At 43.2% G+C, this 17,846-nt stretch overlaps 1 protein-coding gene and 1 non-coding gene across 3 annotated transcripts in view; one reads left to right on the forward strand and one right to left on the reverse strand.

Annotated features, from left to right (window-relative positions):
* LOC145396754 (leucine-rich repeat-containing protein 14-like) overlaps positions 1 to 17,846 on the forward strand; it is a 182,802-nt gene that overhangs the window by 118,918 nt on the left and 46,038 nt on the right. Inside the window, exon 6 of one of the 2 annotated variants that reach the window (XM_080270038.1) lies at positions 15,361 to 15,580. The exons of the other annotated variant lie outside the window; for it this stretch is intronic. Coding sequence (XP_080126164.1) covers positions 15,361 to 15,580 — 220 coding nt within the window. The remainder of the gene's footprint in view (positions 1 to 15,360; positions 15,581 to 17,846) is intronic. 2 annotated transcript variants of the gene reach the window in all.
* On the reverse strand, positions 4,087 to 4,205 carry LOC145396914 (5S ribosomal RNA). Its single transcript, XR_013896873.1, has one exon. It is a non-coding gene; the product is annotated as a 5S ribosomal RNA (ribosomal RNA).

The raw sequence follows: 17,846 nt of genomic DNA on the forward strand, positions 1-17,846 counted from the left end.
TCCATCGAACAATATCACATGTTTGTCGTTCACTTGTTAAATGTAGGGAACAAGCCAGGTATATGTATTGTGTCAGTGACCCAGGATTGCTCTCAGTGTCGTTAGCAAGTGTGAGAAGCCAGGAAATGACCGCCAAAGAGTCATTTCCCTTATTGTAAAAATAGTCAGGGAGCAGCTGCCCTCATGCAGGAGATGGTGCCCTGTTAGACTGTACCAGCATCCTCCTGACAAAATGTGGGGCAGGATGAGGTGGTTTCATTCCTTTGTCAGAGGCACATCTGCTCTGCATTCAGGACAACAGTGGCACCATGGAAAGGCTTCTTTCCACTGCCCATAGAAAGAGATAATATAGGATAAACTTTTACTGGTACCTTTAGATATTACATACCCTGTTTTCTTCTCAGGCAATGGTGAACGGAGTATTGTAGTGTCCTGTGTGTAGGTTACAGTCAGCAACAGTGGATAATGAAATTGAGACCATGCACCAGTCAAAGCCATATTTTTAAACAGAGTCCCTATCATTATGGCTCATTCACAAAGAATGAGGGGTGACTAAAATTTGAATTCTTTTTATATAATGTATTGCAGATTTTATCATTTCTCCTCAGTTAGTTCATATCCAAGGGGTGGTTGGGGTTTATCGCTCACGTAGTGCCACTCAGTGATGAGTGAGGCTGGTCACTCATCTTAAATATCAGGAGCAACTTGCCCAGCCCCAGGCTCGTACGCTCTTCGTGGGGCAGTGCAGATTTAGATGATGGATGGATGATAGAAAATAATACCCTACAATGGAAAAGTAAGAGAGGAGTTAGGATCATTGAACTGGAATGAAATGGATCTGGACAGCCTGTGGAATGCATATAGGGATTGCTTAGTTAGGATGGCTAAAGGAGTGTGTGGTGTGGCAAGAGTTACAACAAAGAAAGGTATGGCATGGTGCGATGAAGAGGTTAAGAAAGCAGTGGAGGAAAAGAGGAAGAAGTGGCTAGAGTGGTTACAGGACAGGGGTTCAGTTGAAATAAGAACTGAATATATTGAGAGCAAGAGGCAGATAAACAGACTAGTGAAGAGGAAAAAGGAGGAGGTAAATGTTGATCTATGAAGAAAAATGAAAGCAAACTACTCAGAAAATAAGAACTTATTCTGGAAAGAGATGTGGAAACTTAGAAATGACAGTGGAAAGAAATGTGAAGGTGTGAATGATGTGGATGGTAGATTATTAACCCATGGGGATGAAGTAAGTATCAGATGGAAAGAATATTTTGAAAGACTGATAAATGGGAATAGAGGGAGCAGAGCCACTGTAAACACGATTGGTTTGGGGGGGCGTGCAGAGAAGGAATGCAGTGCCAGGAAACGTGACACTCACACAGGTGAAGAATGCTGTGAAGTGGATGAAAAATGGGAAAGCAGCTGGGACTGATGAGGTATATGCAGAGATGAGTAAGTGTAATGGGGAGAGTGGAATGAAGTGCATGTTGGAGATACATAAGAAGTCATGGATGACTAACTATGCCAGCAGAGTGGAAAAAGGCTGTAATTGTACCCCTGTACAAAAATAAAGGTGAGCAAAATGAGTGCAAGAATTATCGTGGCATAAGTTTATTGAGTGTGGTAGGGAAGGTATATGTAAGAATTATTATGCAGAAAGTAAGAGATATCAGAAGTCCTAGCGAGTGATGAACAGGATGGCTTTAGAAGTGGCAGAGGATGTGTGGATCAAATATTTGCAGTTAGACAGATAGTGGAGAAGGCTTGTGAGAAGGACTATAAGTTGTTTATGGCATTCATGGATCTGGAAAAAGCATATGACAAAGCAGACAGAGAAGGATTGTGGAAGGTTTTGTGCTTGTATAGTGTAGATGGTAAGCTGCTAGGTGCCGTCAAGAGTTTTTATGATGGTAGTGAAGCGTATATAAGGGTAAATGGGCATCTAAGTGAATGGTTCACGATCAGTGTGGGCATGCGACAAGGTTTTGTGATGTCCCCACAGTTGTGCAATATATATATGGATGGGGTGAGGAAAGAAATAAAAACACGAGTAATGGCGAGGGGAATGGTGTTGGTAATGAATAGTGATGGTTGGAATATTTCAAATTTGTTGTATGCTGATGATGCAGTACTACTTGCAAATACCTAACAAGACCTTGGTAGACTAGTGCAGAGTTTTTCTGATGTCTGCGAGAATATGCCTAAAGAGTAAATGTAGAAAAGAGTAAAGTGATGGTTATTGAGAAAGAAGGTGACTCCCAGTGTGATGTTACAGTGAACTGAGACAAACTGGAATTGATGAGAGAGTTTAGATGCCTGGGTATAGTGATAGAAGTGGAAAGTAGAGTGACACAAGGAAGGAAAGTAGCTGGTGCAATGAAGGCCTTGATAATAAACAGAGGCTTGAGTGTCAGGCATGAGGCTTACATGAAGGAGTGTTAGTGCCAACTTTAACATATGAATGTGAGACTATGGTGTGGGATGAAAATGAAAAGTCGAGAGTGAGAGCAGTGGAGATGGGACTGCCAAGGAATGTATGTGGAGTACAGAGAGTAGATAGGATACGAAATAATGTGATTCGTGAAGGATGTGGAGTGAGAAAGTCTGTGGACACCAGAATCGAAGAGATTGTACTGAGATAGTATGGTCATGTGGAGAGAATGGATAACAATAGAGTGGTGAAAAAAGTATATCTGAGCAAATTTGAAGTAGGGAGGAGGTGCGGTAGGCCAAGAAGGAGGTGCTGGATGGATATTTTGATGAGAAGCACATGATCAGGGATTTGGCGTCCCTTTTTAACATGACAGCGTCTGGATTGACTCTGTTGGATACTTTTATGTGAAGCTGTAGAACATGGTGAATGTTTTTGACTTATCATATTGAGCCTGGATTCCAGGGGCTTGAATGATGAGTGAATGGAAGCGTTGCCCATTGGATTGAGTAAATTTGGGCTGTTTGGATGTTGCTACTCCTCATTCAGCCCTGGGGTTAGAAAGGAGGTCCTGTTGATGATGATGATGATGATGATGATGATGGAAAATGTGAGTGCATTTAAGTACTTGGGTAGTTTGATGAGTAAGGATGGAAGTTTAGAGGATGAAATGCTGGAAAGGGTTTAGCAAGGAAGAAAGGTTGCTAGTTCTTTGAAAGCAGTGATAAGAAATAAGGAAGTGTGCATGAAGTAAAAAATTGCTGCATAATAGTATTGTGATACCAACTCTAATGTGTAGAAGTGAAGCTTAGACTTTGTTGGAAGGACACAAGTCAAGAAAGAGATCAGTAGAAGTGAGGTATTTGAGAGGAGCATGTGGAGTCACATGGAGAGACTGACCGACAAATGAGGAGTGAATGAGTGTTGTGGTGTGAAAGTAGACATGATAGAAAGCGTTGAGAAAAAAACATCGGGATGGTTTGGCCATGTGGAGAGGATGGAGAATGAGTGACTAATGAGGAGGGTTTATGTGAGGGAGGTGGAAGGGAGGTGGGGGAAGAGGGAGGGGGTGACTGAGGATGAGTGGAGGGATGCAGTTTAGAGGTATATGAGAGAGGGGAGTGTGAGCTTGAGGGGAGGGTATCTAAGTGGCAAGGGACAGGGCGACATAGAGGCGATTTGTTTGTGGCCATCCCTTACAGGATTAACCCTTCCATAGCCATGTGTTCGGAATTTTACATGCGCCCCTGGACGACGCTGGGGCCATTTTCTGAAGTTTTGAAAATGATTTTTTTTTTCTTTGCCATATTGAAGAGGAAGTTCTGACGCACCTGGCAGTGCAAATTTCAGCTTCCTAGACCCATCCTGTGGCGTGCAGTTGAATACGGAAGTTGCTTAAATTTAGGCAGCTGATACTACTATAGTCGTGGCGCGCGACTCTGAGGTTGTTATTATCATGCTCTGGCAACCTACCATTCAAAAATGCGTCTGATTTCGTGTATAATATGAGACGCATGTAATTCGTGTATAATATTTTTTCATTTTCATTCATTGCCAGACGCCATGTATCCCAAACAGGGTGGCCAAGGGCTTAGAGTTAATTGTTTTACGGGGAGGGGCACTAATCCTCCATCAACCCCACTTGACACGTAGAGAGAACGTTATGCCAACAGCATCTGGTGTTCCCAAGCGGTCACCCATCCAAGTACTAACCAGACCCAACGTTGCTTAACTTTGCTGATCGGACGGGAAGCGGTGTACTCAACGTGGTATGGCCGTGTATAATATGTTCAAACATAATAATATTCGTTTATAATATATTCGTGCATAATAATATGATTCATGTATAATATGATACGAAATCAGACGCACTTTTGAATGGTAGGTTGCCAGGGTACGATAATGACAACCCCAGAGTCATGCGCCGCGACTATAGTCACACCTACTGTAGGTATTGCAGTGTGCAACATCACACTTTTTTTTTTTTTTTTTTTTTTTTTAAACATTGTCAGTGGTGCTGAAAAGGTGTGAAATATCTAGATATGTGTATTTTGAAATTTTTCTGTACATACTATGCGAGGTTTGATTGTAAAAAATTATCTATCTATCTATCTATTGCCAGACGCCTCAATCCCGTTTGGGGTGGCCACAAACAAATCGCCTCCAAGTCGCCCTGTCCCCCGCCATTTCACTGCCCTGCTTCCAACTCACACCCCCCTCTCTCATATACCTCTCCACCCCATCCCTCCATCTCATCCTCGGCCTCCCCCTCCCTCTTCCCCCCTCCACCTCACTCACATACACTCTCTTCGTCGGTCTTTCACCCTCCATCCTCTCCACATGGCCAAACCACCTCAGTGTGTTCCTCATAACGCTTCCTATCACATCCACATCCACACCACAACGCTCCTTTATATCCTCATTCGTCAGCCTGTCTCTCCATGTGACTCCACAGGCTCCTCTTAAATAACTCATTTCCACTGCTCTCACTCTTGACTTGTGTCCTTCCAACAATGTCCAAGCTTCACTTCCGTACGTTAGAGTTGGTATCACAATACTGTCATGTAGTAACTTTTTCACTTCCATGCTCACTTCCCTGTTTCTTATCACTGCTTTCAAGGAACCAGCAACCTTTCTTCCCTGCTGTACCCTTTCAAGCACTTCACCCTCCAAACCTCCATCCTTATTCATCACACTACCCAAATACTTAAACGTACTCACATTTTCCAATTCCTCACCATCCAACCTCGCTGTACATTCACTAACTTCACCTCTCTCAAAGACCATCACTTTACTCTTCCCTAAATTCACCTTTAGGTTCCGTTTCTTACGCACTCTCTCAAACTCATCCACCAAGCCTTGCAGCTCCCCTTTGTCTTCACTCAACAACACAGTATCATCTGCAAACAACAGTACAGGGAGTTTCCAAACACTATCCTCTCTCACCAGGGCCACTCCAACATCCACTACCCTACCTTGTACCTCTTTTATTACCCCATCCATGTACAGATTGAACAACCATGGAGACATGACACATCCCTGTTTCAAACCAACTTTCAAAGAGAAAAATTCACTTAGTTCACCATCCACACACACTGCAGCCTTCGCACCATCGTACATACTCTTCACAGCATTCAACAACTTCCCATCTACTCCATATATTCTTAACACTTTCCACAATCCTTGTCTATCCACCCTGTCATATGCTTTCTCCCAATCCATGAAAGCCACATACAACTTCTTTCCCTTCTCTAGAAACTTTTCCACTAAAGATCTAAGAATGAATATCTGATCTACACAACCTCTTCCCTTCCTAAAGCCTCCCTGTTCTTCTCCAACTAATTTCTCTGTTCTTTCTCTAACTCTGTCTATAAGTATCCTACCATACACTTTTCCTATTATACTAAGAAGACAAATGCCCCTATGATTACCACACACTTCTTTTTCCCCCTTTCCTTTGTACAAGGGAATAATTATACCTGACTTCCAATCCTCCAGGACTGTACCTTCCTCCCAGGCCAATCTGCACATCTTCCACATCCATTCTACTACTATCTCTCCCCTATGCTTCAGCATTTCACCACACACTCCATCAATTCCTGGGGCTTTCCCCAATTTAACTTTCTTCATTGCTTCCACAACTTCTATCCTACTGATTTCTTCCTGTCTTCTCACCTCCCACCTTCTCCCAGCCATTCCCCAGCCACTTATACTCGCATTACTTCCATCCTCTACGTTCAACAATTTCTTAAAGTGTGCTCTCCATCTGCTCACTTTTTCTCCCTTCTCCACTAGTAATCTACCATTTTTATCTTTCACTCTCCTGCTAACTTCACTTCCACCCTGTCTTACTCTTTTCACTTCTCTCCAGAACATTTTCTTACAGTCCCTCCACTTTACACTCAAATTCCTTCCAAATTCCTCATCCACTCTCTTCTTACTCTCTCTTACTAATCTTTTCACCTCTCTCTTCCTTTCCACATATAACTCTCTCTTCCGCCTCTCAACTTCTTCCACGCCCCTATTTCTCATCCATTCATTGTATGCTTTCTTCTTTTGTGCCACAGCCTGTTTCACCTCTTCAGTCCACCATGCTGTTCCTTGCACCCCCCTCCGTCTTCTCTTCCTTCCACACACCACATCACATTATGAATTTATTTTGCATTTTTTGGTGTTTATTGTGTTTATGGTAGTATCGACTTATTTTTATAATCTGGGTGGTGGAGTTTGTTGGAAAAGGGAGGCAAGAGTGTTTGTTTTCAGACCTAAATGAGATAAATGTCTTCCCTGGAGTGTACAGGCTGAATAGTGGGAGTTCAAATGTGAGACGACCTGCCATCGCACCTCACACGGGCTGATTAGCAGGAAGGGAAGGGAGGCCTTACCACCCACGAAAGCATCATATGAACACAGAAAACTTTCCTGTTATGCTTGTAAAAGGCAAAGAATATGTAAAATGACTCACAACAGTGCAACTAACCTGAGCAAATAGGTAAAGAAACCAAACAAAAATTAACTTTTCTTTTATTTTCATGTCATTTTTGTTTATGCCTGTGTTTATTTATAATCGAAAACAGGGTGGTTGTGTGTGTTTCGCAAGGGAGGAGAAAGATGATATTTTCTGTTTGGATCGAGATACTGTGTGTAACTATGTGTGTTTAGGCATGGCCATAAAAGAAAAATCGTTCACCCTTTCGTCATGGCAGCAGGTGATGAAATGACAAATGAGGTGTGAGAGCATAAAGTGAAGGTCAGTCTCATGTCCCAGATGTTCGTTCACATCCCAAAAGTTTTCACAGTTTTCTACAAGTCGCACTGCATTGATCCAAACCGGTACAACAAACCTGAGCAAATAGATAAAGATACCAAAACAAAAATGTATTTTTCTCTTATTATCATATTTTTTTTGTTTGTGCCTGTATTTATTCATAATCATAAACAAGATGGTTGTGTATGTTTCACAAGAGAGGACAAAGATGATATTTTTTGTCTGGGTCAAGATAATGGGTGTAGTTATGCTTGTTTAGGCATGACCACAAGCGAAAAAATTGAAAATCCACTCAACACAGCAGCAGGCCCTGAGCTGCTTCATGGGGTGCATGGGAGTGTAGTGTAGGTCAGTCTGAAAACATTCAGAATGTTAGTTCACTTCCCAAAAATTTTCACCGTTTTTTACAGACCATGCTCAAACGACGTCTGCAGCCACTTATTGGCTAAACGTCATTGGACACCGGCGTCCATGGAGGGTTTAAGATGTCTGGCCATAGATAGATAGATAGATAGATAGGCAGACAATTTTCGTAAAATTACCTCGTCACCCTACTCGTTTGAAAAATGGGCTAAATTACCTTATCCTTAGGGTACTTATTGCTTCTCCTTCCACTTCAGGTGTCTCTACACTGAGTGACAAGCCTAATGGTTTCCTGGGTTCCTAATGGTTTCCTGTAACACAGGTAACCATTTACAATACTGGGTAGTAACCATACAGCCAGATACCAGGGTGATGTGGAGCCTACTATAGTGCCCTTGTTAACTGGGTGGTGAGATGCAAATGCAGGATCCATCCATGAAACAAACATCCACTCTAATCTCCACTCCTTGGTTTGATGAAGTGCTTTCTGCTGCAAGGGAACATTGGTTCACTGCATGAGATGGCCCTGCTTGCCTGCAGTTGATGGATCAGCTCAGCCAAAAATACCAGGGTTGCACAAAAATAGTAACAACAACAACTTACCTTGCAGTTGGGGACACTGGTACAGCCAATTATTAGTGTGTCATATGCAACAGAGATCATGTGGTCCAACTATAGCTGGAGGAGATTGGTGTTGTTGTGATGAGATTTGCTGCTTGGAAATAGTGGGGATAGGGAGAGCTAGAGCCCCTGTTTCACTAGCCATCAGGATATCATGACCATCCCCCGTCGCTGACCTTCTTCAGTTTGACATTAACACAGAGAGTAGTCCAGCATGCTCTCCCAAATCTGCGTGTGTTTTACATACCACACAATGTACCCACTATGTTGCTGAGGTTGACACCACCAAGGGCATGTGGCCAAAAAACTTTACCCCCATTTCCTAGCGATGGACCCGAGGGGAGGTGTGGCGCAGACTCTGTTAGCACAGTTTTGGGACCAGGATGGGATGAGGCATGGATCTGTGCCAGAGGATACAAGGCATGTGGTTCCCAGGCTGCCACTTCTGCCCAGTAGAGAGGGGTCCAAACCTGGTAGTAGTGTCCCAGGAGGCTGCCCTCTGGGTGAGTGTATAATGGCGGGGCAGTTACAGTACCAAGGCGCGCTTGGAGGGTGTCCCTGTAGCTGTCCTGGCAGGGTGCCCCAAGGCCACTGCCACAGCCACTGGCCATGGCTAGTGGACTATAGATCCCAGGTCCCATGCTTGAACTTGGAAGTATCCAGGGCATGGGGTCTCAGTTTGTCTCCTTCTTTATTTACCCGACTTATGACAAAAATAAAAAAATAAAAAATAACAAGCCTGTGGAAATAAATCACTCACGGGGTTCAGAGTAGCTTCCCGGAATGTGAGTGGTTTGAAGGATAGAACGGGAAGTAGGAGAGACTTGAGTAGGAGATGAGTGGATGTTGATTGTATACTGGAAGTCAGGTTTAGTGAAGGGTCAGCTAGGATGATTGCTGGGAGGCATTGTAGGCATCAGGTTCTTTGGAAGGGAAGTGTAGACAGATATGGTGGTGTGAGTGTGCTGGTTGAGGAGAAATGGGTGGAATGTGTCATGAATGTAATGAGGGTGAATGCTAGGATTGTATCAGTGAAAGTATTGCTTGGTAAACTCATCATTTCAGTTATAATAATGTTATAGTGTATGCTCCTCAGGTTGGCTCAGATGATGTAGAAAAAGATTGATTCTGGGATGACTTGATACATGTGGCTGGTGGTATGAGGGATGATGAGATTGTAATTTTGGGTGGGGATTTAAATGGTCTTGTGGGTGAAGAAGCCCAAGGACATGGGGGATGCTCATTTGGAACTAGGAATATGGAAGGGGAAAGGATATTTAAATTTTAGGAGGCAATGAACATCTTTGGGAGCAACATGCTTTTTAGGAAAAGAGAGGATAGGTTGATTACATATGAGTCTGGGGGAAATAGTAGCCAGATTGACTATTTCCTGGTCATAAGGGCTGATACGAGGTTGATTAGGAATGCTAAAGTTATAGGGAGTGAAAAGTGTCAAGCAACAGAAATTATTGACTTGTAACATGGTGTTTAAGGAGCAAGTGGTGAAGAAGAGGACCTGTGCACCCAGGAGAAAAATATGGAAATTGAAGACCCAAGCAGTAAGGGATGCCTTGTATTGTGAGAAGAGTTGCGTTGAGCTGTGGCTGAACAGAGAGCTGTTGACAGAAGTCTTAATGATGGATACAGAGCTCTTAAGAATATTCTCTTGAGAGTTACTGATTCAGTATGTGGATGGACAAGGGGCTCTCCAAGACATAAGGTAACATGGTTGTGGGATGAGGGTGTGTAAGCTCCAGTTAAGGAGAAAAGGCAGCTTTTCCAGGAATGGATAAGTGGTGGTAACAGAAAGGAATACTTGGGTACCAACCATAGGGCTGGAAAAGAGACATACAGGGCAAAATCTGAGTCCCAGAGACTTTTACAATATGACCTAAATAACTTTGAAAGGAAGAATACAGTACTTAAGTGGCAAACCAGATGAAGAGGGAAAACAGAGATATCATAGTGTGTGTGTGTGAAGAATGAAGAAGGAAAGGTAGTGGTGGACAATAAGAAAGTTAAAGATGCCTGGAGAGAGCATTATGACCGGTTGCTGAATGAGGAGTTTCACTGGAACAGGAAAAGTTTGGAGTCAGTAGATACAGTGTTTGCCCTTTGACCTTTGAATGATGCTACTGCTGTGAGCAGGGCAGTAGACAGGATGCAATAGGGGAAGGCAGCACGTGTGTCTAGGTTGACTGTTGAGATATTGAAGGCCTCAGGTGATATGGGAGTGGGTTTAGTTACTGATTTGATCAATTCAGTTAGATATGAGTGTGTTGTCCCAGATGACTGGCTGAAGAATGTGCTTGTAAATGGGGAAGGATGATGCCCTGGAAAGAAGTTATAAATGCATAAAACTGTTGGAGCATATAGTAAAAGTAATGGAGAGAGACCTAGAAGGTATGATAAAGGAAAGAGTCAATATATATGAAATACAGGTTGGGTTTATGCCAGGGAAAGGGACCATTGTTACAATATTCACTGTCTGACAGCTTCAGGAAAAATATATAGAAAAGAAAAGGAGCTGTATTTTGCTTTTGTTTATTTGGAGAGGGCCTTTGACAGAGTCCCTAGGGAGGTGGTGAAGTGGACAATGAGAAAACTTGGGATTGAGGAGTGGCTGGTTAGAGTGGTTCTGGGTATGTATGTAGGTGTTTGCACACAGGTGATATTGAATGGAGATTTGAGTAATGAGTTTTCTGTGAATGTTGGCATGCATCAGGGGTCAGTCTTTAGCCTCTTATTGTTTGTCATGGTGCCTGAAGCTGTCTCATGTGACTTCAGAAATGTACTTTTATTTTTGCTTCCACCAGATGATTGGGTGGTGACGACCATCATCCACTCACTTGATGTACTGTAGTGCTGTCTACTTCTTCCATAGCCTTTATCATTCTTTTTCTGTGCCTACCCTCCTCTCTTCCTATTTCTCCCATCCTTCCTGTCACATCTTATTGCTGTTCTTTCCTGTACAGGTGGCTTTACATTGAGTGACAAGCCAAATGGTTTCCTGTAAGCCAAGAAGCCATTTGCAATGCCAGGTGGTAACCATATAACCAAACCATATGTGCTCCCTTTGTGTCAACAAGTAGGTTGATGGAGGGTTAGTGCCCCTCCCTGTAAAACAAATAACTCAAAGTCAAATGGCCACCCCTTACGGGATTATGGCGTGTGGCAATAGATAGATAGATAGACTAGATGATTTTATTAAGTTTAGTGGAAATGTGTTGAACTGGAGGAGTTAGATATTGCCTTGACTAATCCATTCAGTCCAGTGGTCTTTGCCTTTTTTTTTTTTTTTTCCTTTCCAATTACTTTTATGCAACTCACCAAAGATATCTACTAGTGAAGGACTTTTGCTCCTTTTACTCTATCTTGGACTTTAAAAATTGCCATCTCTCCATCTTCAGTGCTCAATTGTACCAAGAGATTAATACTAGAAAATGATACTAGTCATGAAGAAGTGCTATGGAAAGGATGTTTACCCCCCTACCCCCTGGGGGTAGGGGTATTTTCAAGAATACTCCCCCAGTATCCCTGCTTGTCGTAAAAGGCGACTAAAAGGGTTGGCGGAGGGTTAGTGCCCCTCCCCGGAAAACAACTAACTAAAAAAACAAACAGTAAGCCTCGGACAAGGACTGACCAAACGATGACGACCAAGGACTGGAAAAAGAACATGGTTATCGGAACGTGGAATGTAAGGGGAGCGAATGATGAGGTGAAAGAGAGAGAAATTGTCCAGGTGTTTGAGGGTGCGAAAGTGGGTGTATGTGGAATAACTGAAACAAAATGGAGAGGAGAAAGTGTGAGAGAATGGGAGTGTGGATGGGATATATGTGCAGGAGTAGGTGAGAATGAGAGGGCAAAGGAAGGAGTATGTATAGTTGTGAGTAAAAGATGGAAGAAGAGCATAAGACAGTATGGATCACTTGGGTCAAGGATTGTGTGGGTAAAGTTGAAAGTTGGAATACAAATGTGGGCGATTGTGTGTGTGTGTATGCGCCAACGCAAGATCGTGCTAGAAGAGTGAGAGAAGAGTTCTGGACAAATGTAGAAGTGTGCATGGAAAAGTTTGGAAGGAATGAGAGAGTGTTTTTGATCGGTGATATGAATGGTAAAGCTGGGAATGTGAAGGTGGATGGAATAGTTGGTGAGTGGGGTGTGCCTGCTGAGATAGATGAGAATGGGAGTGCGTTAGTGGACATTTGTGCTGGGAGGGGGTTGGTGGTAGCCAATACCCTCTTCAGGCATAAAATGATCCACAGGTATACATGGCGAGTGATGAGAAGGGTGGGTGGTGAACTGAATGAAAGGAAGGCAATGATTGATTATGTGTGTGTGGATGAAACGATGCGAAGATGTGTAATGGACGCAAAGAGCTTATAGAGGTTGGGGGAGTGGACTTTCTGACCACTACTTGGTGGTGGCCAGAATTAGGATTCAAGTAAGATGGAGAAATAGAAGAAGGGAAAGACGAGAGGAAGGAGTAGTTGCAAGGAGAGTGGAAAGGTTACAAGAGGATGAGAAAAAGGCAGAGTATAAGAGAGAAGTGGAGGAACGATTGGGCAAATATGAATTGGAGCAGATGGGAGACGTGGAAGGTGTGTGTAGGATATTTACAGAAGAAATATGTGCAGCATGTGTTGTGGTGTGTGGAAGGAAAAGAGGACGGAGGGGGGTGCAAGGAACAGCGTGGTGAACTGAAGAGGTGAGACAGGCTGTGGCACAAAAGAAGAAAGCATACAATGAATGGATGAGAAATAGGGGCGTGGAAGAAGTTGAGAGGCGGAAGAGAGAGTTATATGTAGAAAGAAAGAGAGAGAGGTGAAGAGATTAGTAAGAGAGAGTAAGAAGAGAGTGGATAAGGAATTTGGAAGGAATCTGAGTGTAAAGTGGAGGGATTGTAAGAAAATGTTCTGGAAAGAGGTGAAAAGAGTAAGACAGGGTGGAAGTGATGTTAGCAGGGGAGTGAAAGATAAAAATGGTAGATTACTAGTGGAGAAGGGAGAAAAAGTGAGCAGATGGAGAGAACACTTTAAGGAATTGTTGAACATAGAGGATGGAAGTAATGCGAGTATAAGTGGCTGGGGAATGGCTGGGAGAAGGAGGGGGGTGAGAAGACAGGAAGAAATCAGTAGGATAGAAGCTGTGGAAGCAATGAAGAAAGTTAAATCGGGGAAAGCCCCAGGAATTGATGGAGTGTGTGGTGAAATGCTGAAGCATGGGGGAGAGATAGTAGTAGAATGGATGTGGAAGATGTGCAGATTGGCCTGGGAGGAAGGTAGAGTCCCGGAGGATTGGAAGTCAGGTATAATTATTCCCTTGTACAAAGGAAAAGGGGAAAAAGAAGTGTGTGGTAATCATAGGGACATTTGTCTTCATAGTATAATAGGAAAAGTATATGGTAGGATACTTATTGACAGAGTTAGAGAAAGAACAGAGAAATTAGTTGGAGAAGAACAGGGAGGCTTTAGGAAGGGAAGAGGTTGTGTAGATCAGATATTCATTCTTAGATCTTTAGTGGAAAAGTTTCTAGAGAAGGGAAAGAAATTGTATGCGGCTTTCATGGATTTGGAGAAAGCATATGACAGGGTGGATAGACAAGGATTGCAGAAAGTGTTAAGAATATATGGAGTAGATGGGAAGTTGTTGAATGCTGTGAAGAGTATGTACGATGGTGCGAAGGCTGCAGTGCATGTGGATGGTGAACTAAGTGAATTTTTCTCTTTGAAAGTTGGTTTGAAACAGGGATGTGTCATGTCTCCATGGTTGTTCAATCTGTACATGGATTGGGTAATAAAAGAGGTACAAGGTAGGGTAGTGGATGTTGGAGTGGCCCTGGTGAGAGAGGATAGTGTTTGGAAACTCCCTGTACTGTTATTTGCAGATGATACTGTGTTGTTGAGTGAAGACGAAGGGGAGCTGCAAGGCTTGGTGGATGAGTTTGGGAGAGTGTGTAAGAAATGGAATCTAAAGGTGAATGTAGGGAAGAGTAAAGTGATGGTCTTTGTGAGAGGTGAAGTCAGTGAATGTACAGCGAGGTTGGATGGTTAGGAATTGGAAAGTGTGAGTACATTTAAGTACTTGGGTAGTGTGATGAGTAAGGATGGAGGTTTGGAGGGTGAAGTGCTTGAAAGGGTACAGCAGGGAAGAAAGGTTGCTGGTTCTTTGAAAGCAGTGATAAGAAACAGGGAAGTGAGCATGGAAGTGAAAAAGTTACTACATGACAGTATTGTGATACCAACTCTAACGTATGGAAGTGAAGCTTGGACGTTGTTGGAAGGACACAAGTCAAGAGTGAGAGCAGTGGAAATGAGTTATTTAAGAGGAGCCTTTGGAGTCACATGGAGGGACAGGCTGATGAATGAGGATATAAAGGAGCGTTGTGGTGTGGATGTGGATGTGATAGGAAGCGTTATGAGGAACACACTGAGGTGGTTTGGCCATGTGGAGAGGATGGAGGGTGAAAGACTGACGAAGAGAGTGTATGTGAGTGAGGTGGAGGGGGGAAGAGGGAGGGGGAGGCCGAGGATGAGATGGAGGGATGGGGTGGAGAGGTATATGAGAGAGGGAGGTGTGAGTTGGGAGCAGGCCAGTGAAATGGCGGGGGATAGGGCGACTTGGAGGCGATTTGTTTGTGGCCGCCCCAAACGGGATTGAGACGTCTGGCCATAGATAGATAGATAGATTTTCTTCCTCTGCCACTGGGCAGTGTAAAGTAGGCTGCAAAAGAATGAAAATGTGGGTCAAGTTAATGTGAAACAGATATAATGAGGACTGTGTCTTACTCTTTGAGTTTGAATAATCTCTTCTGGACAGGATAAAATAATTATGCAGTAGATAGCAAGACTTGAATCAAATTATCACCAAATTTAGAGTGAATCACAATAGTAAGAGATGTTTTTCCCCAACGTGAATAGAATTTGCTGAAGGTAATAAGAAGAGTTACAAGAAATATCGTGAGATTATTGTTGTTGCTGTGGCCCCAGGCTTATCTGGAAGTGAACCCAATGGAGTACAGACTGAAGCTGTTCTTCTGCACTCCACCATCTTCCTTTAAGGAGACAGGGAAGGAGTGAAGGGACATTTACCTTAACCAGGCAATGGAGCTTCCCTGTTATATCATTGCCACTACTTGAAGGTGTCCCTCTCCAGCACAAGACTAAAGGGGTTAAGTAAATTTCAGGTTACGGTGTTGGAACTCGATAATTGTCGGCTGGAGAGAGCGTCAGCTTCACTCATGACAGAATTGGTGGCTTCGTTGGTGTCCCTGCCATGCCTTCTTCTACTGCGACTCACAAGAAATGACTTTCGTTTACATACCATTGTGAAGGACCTGCCAGCTCTGGGTACCAGCCTTACTCTTCACTGTGTATGTCTCACTGTGCCATCTGAAGCTTATCTTAGTAAGTGCCTCTCATATTTACCTACACTGACTGCAACAAAGCTCTTAGTATGTTAGTACGGTATTAATATAAGGACACAAGCTACTCTAAAAATATTGAGACCAGAGTCACCAAAACAAAATATCCAGAACCATATTAACTGATGGAGTTGGCAGAGGGTTAGTGCCCCTCCCCGGAAAACAACTAACTAAAAAGACAAACAAGAAGCCTCGGACAAGGACTAACCAAACAATGACGACCCAGGACCGGACAAAGGACTTGGTAATGGCAACATGGAATGTAAGAGGAGTGAATGATGAGGTGAAAGAGAGAGAGATTGTCCAGGTGCTTGAGGGTGCAAAAGTGGATGTATGTGGATTAACTGAAACAAAATGGAGAGGAGAAAGTGTGAGAGAATGGGAGTATGGATGGGGTATATGTGCAGGAGTAGGTGAGAATGAGAGGGCAAAGGAAGGAGTATGTATAGTTGTGAGTAAAAGATGGAAGAAGAGCATAAGACAGTATGGATCACTTGGGTCAAGGATTGTGTGGGTAAGGTTGAAAGTTGGAATACAAATGTGGGTGATTGTGTGTGTGTATGCGCCAACGCAAGATCGTGCTAGCAGAATGAGAGAAGAATTCTGGACAAATGTGGAAGTGTGCATGGAAAAGTTTGGAAGGAATGAGAGAGTGTTTTTGATCAGTGATATGAATGGTAAAGTAGGGAATGTGAAGGTGGATGGAATAGTTGGTGAGTGGGGTGTGCCTGCTGAGATAGATAAGAATGGCAGTGCGTTAGTGGACATTTGTGCTGGGAGGGGGTTGGTGATAGCCAATACCTTCTTCAGGCATAAAATGATCCACTGGTATACATGGCGAGAAATGAGAAGGGTGGGTGGTGAACTGAATGAAAGGAAGGCAATTATTGATTATGTGTGTGTGGATGAAAGGATGTGAAGATGTGTAATGGATGCAAGAGCTTATAGAAGTTGGGGAAGTGGACTTTCTGACCACTACTTGGTGGTGACCAGAATTAGGATTCAAGTAAGATGGAGAAATAGAAGAAGGGAAAGACGAGAGGAAGGAGTAGTTGCAAGGAGAGTGGAAAAGTTACAAGAGGATGAGAAAAAGGCAGAGTATAAGATAGAAGTGGAGGAACGATTCGGCAAATATGAATTTGAGAAGATGAGGACGTGGAAGGTGTGTGCAGGATATTTACAGAAGAAATATGTGCAGCATGTGATGTGGTGTGTGGGATGAAGAGAAGACGGAGGGGGGTGCAAGGAACAGCGTGGTGGACTGAAGAGGTGAGACAGGCTGTGGCACAAAAGAAGAAAGCATACAATGAATGGATAAGAAATAGGGGCGTGGATGAAGTTGAGAGGCGGAAGAGAGAGTTATATGTACTGTAGAAAGAAAGAGAGAGGTGAAAAGATTAGTAAGAGAGAATAAGAAGAGAGTGGATGAGGAACTTGGAAGGAATTTGAGTGTAAAGTGGAGGGACTGTAAGAAAATGTTCCGGAAAGAGGTGAAGAGAGTAAGACAGGGTGGAAGTGATGTTAGCAGGGGAGTGAAAGATAAAAATGGTAGATTACTATTGGAGAGGGGCGAAAAAGTGAGCAGATGGAGAGAACACTTTAAGGAATTGTTGAACATACAGGATGGAAGTAATGCAAGTATAAGTGGCTGGGGAATGGCTGAGAGAAGGAAGGAGGTGAGAAGACAGGAAGAAATCAGTAGGATAGAAGTTGTGGAAGCAATGAAGAAAGTTAAATTGGGGAAAGCCCCAGGAATTGATGGATTGTGTGGTGAAATGCTGAAGCATGAGGGGGAGATAGTAGTACAATGGTACAATGGATGTGGCCTGGGAGGAAGGTAGAGTCCCGGAGGATTGAAAGTCAGGTATAATTATTCCCTTGTACAAAGGAAAAGGGGAAAAAGAAGTGTGTAGTAATCATAGGGGCATTTGTCTTCTTAGTTTAGTAGGAAAAGTGTATGGTAGGATACTTATTGACAGTTAGAGAAAGAACAGAGAAATTAGTTGGAGAAGAACAGGGAGGCTTTAGGAAGGGAAGAGGTTGTGTAGATCAGATATTCATTCTTAGATCTTTAGTGGAAAAGTTTCTGGAGAAGGGAAAGAAATTGTATGTGGCATTCATGGATTTGGAGAAAGCATATGACAGGGTGGATAGACAAGGATAGTGGAAAGTATTAAGAATATATGGAGTAGATGGGAAGTTGTTGAATGCTGTGAAGAGTATGTATGATGGTGCTAAGGCTGCAGTGC

This window comes from Coenobita brevimanus, chromosome 39 (assembly GCF_032717465.1).
Source record: "Coenobita brevimanus isolate Jiangsu-jjx chromosome 39, ASM3271746v2, whole genome shotgun sequence".
Classification (NCBI taxonomy): Eukaryota; Metazoa; Arthropoda; class Malacostraca; order Decapoda; family Coenobitidae; genus Coenobita; species Coenobita brevimanus.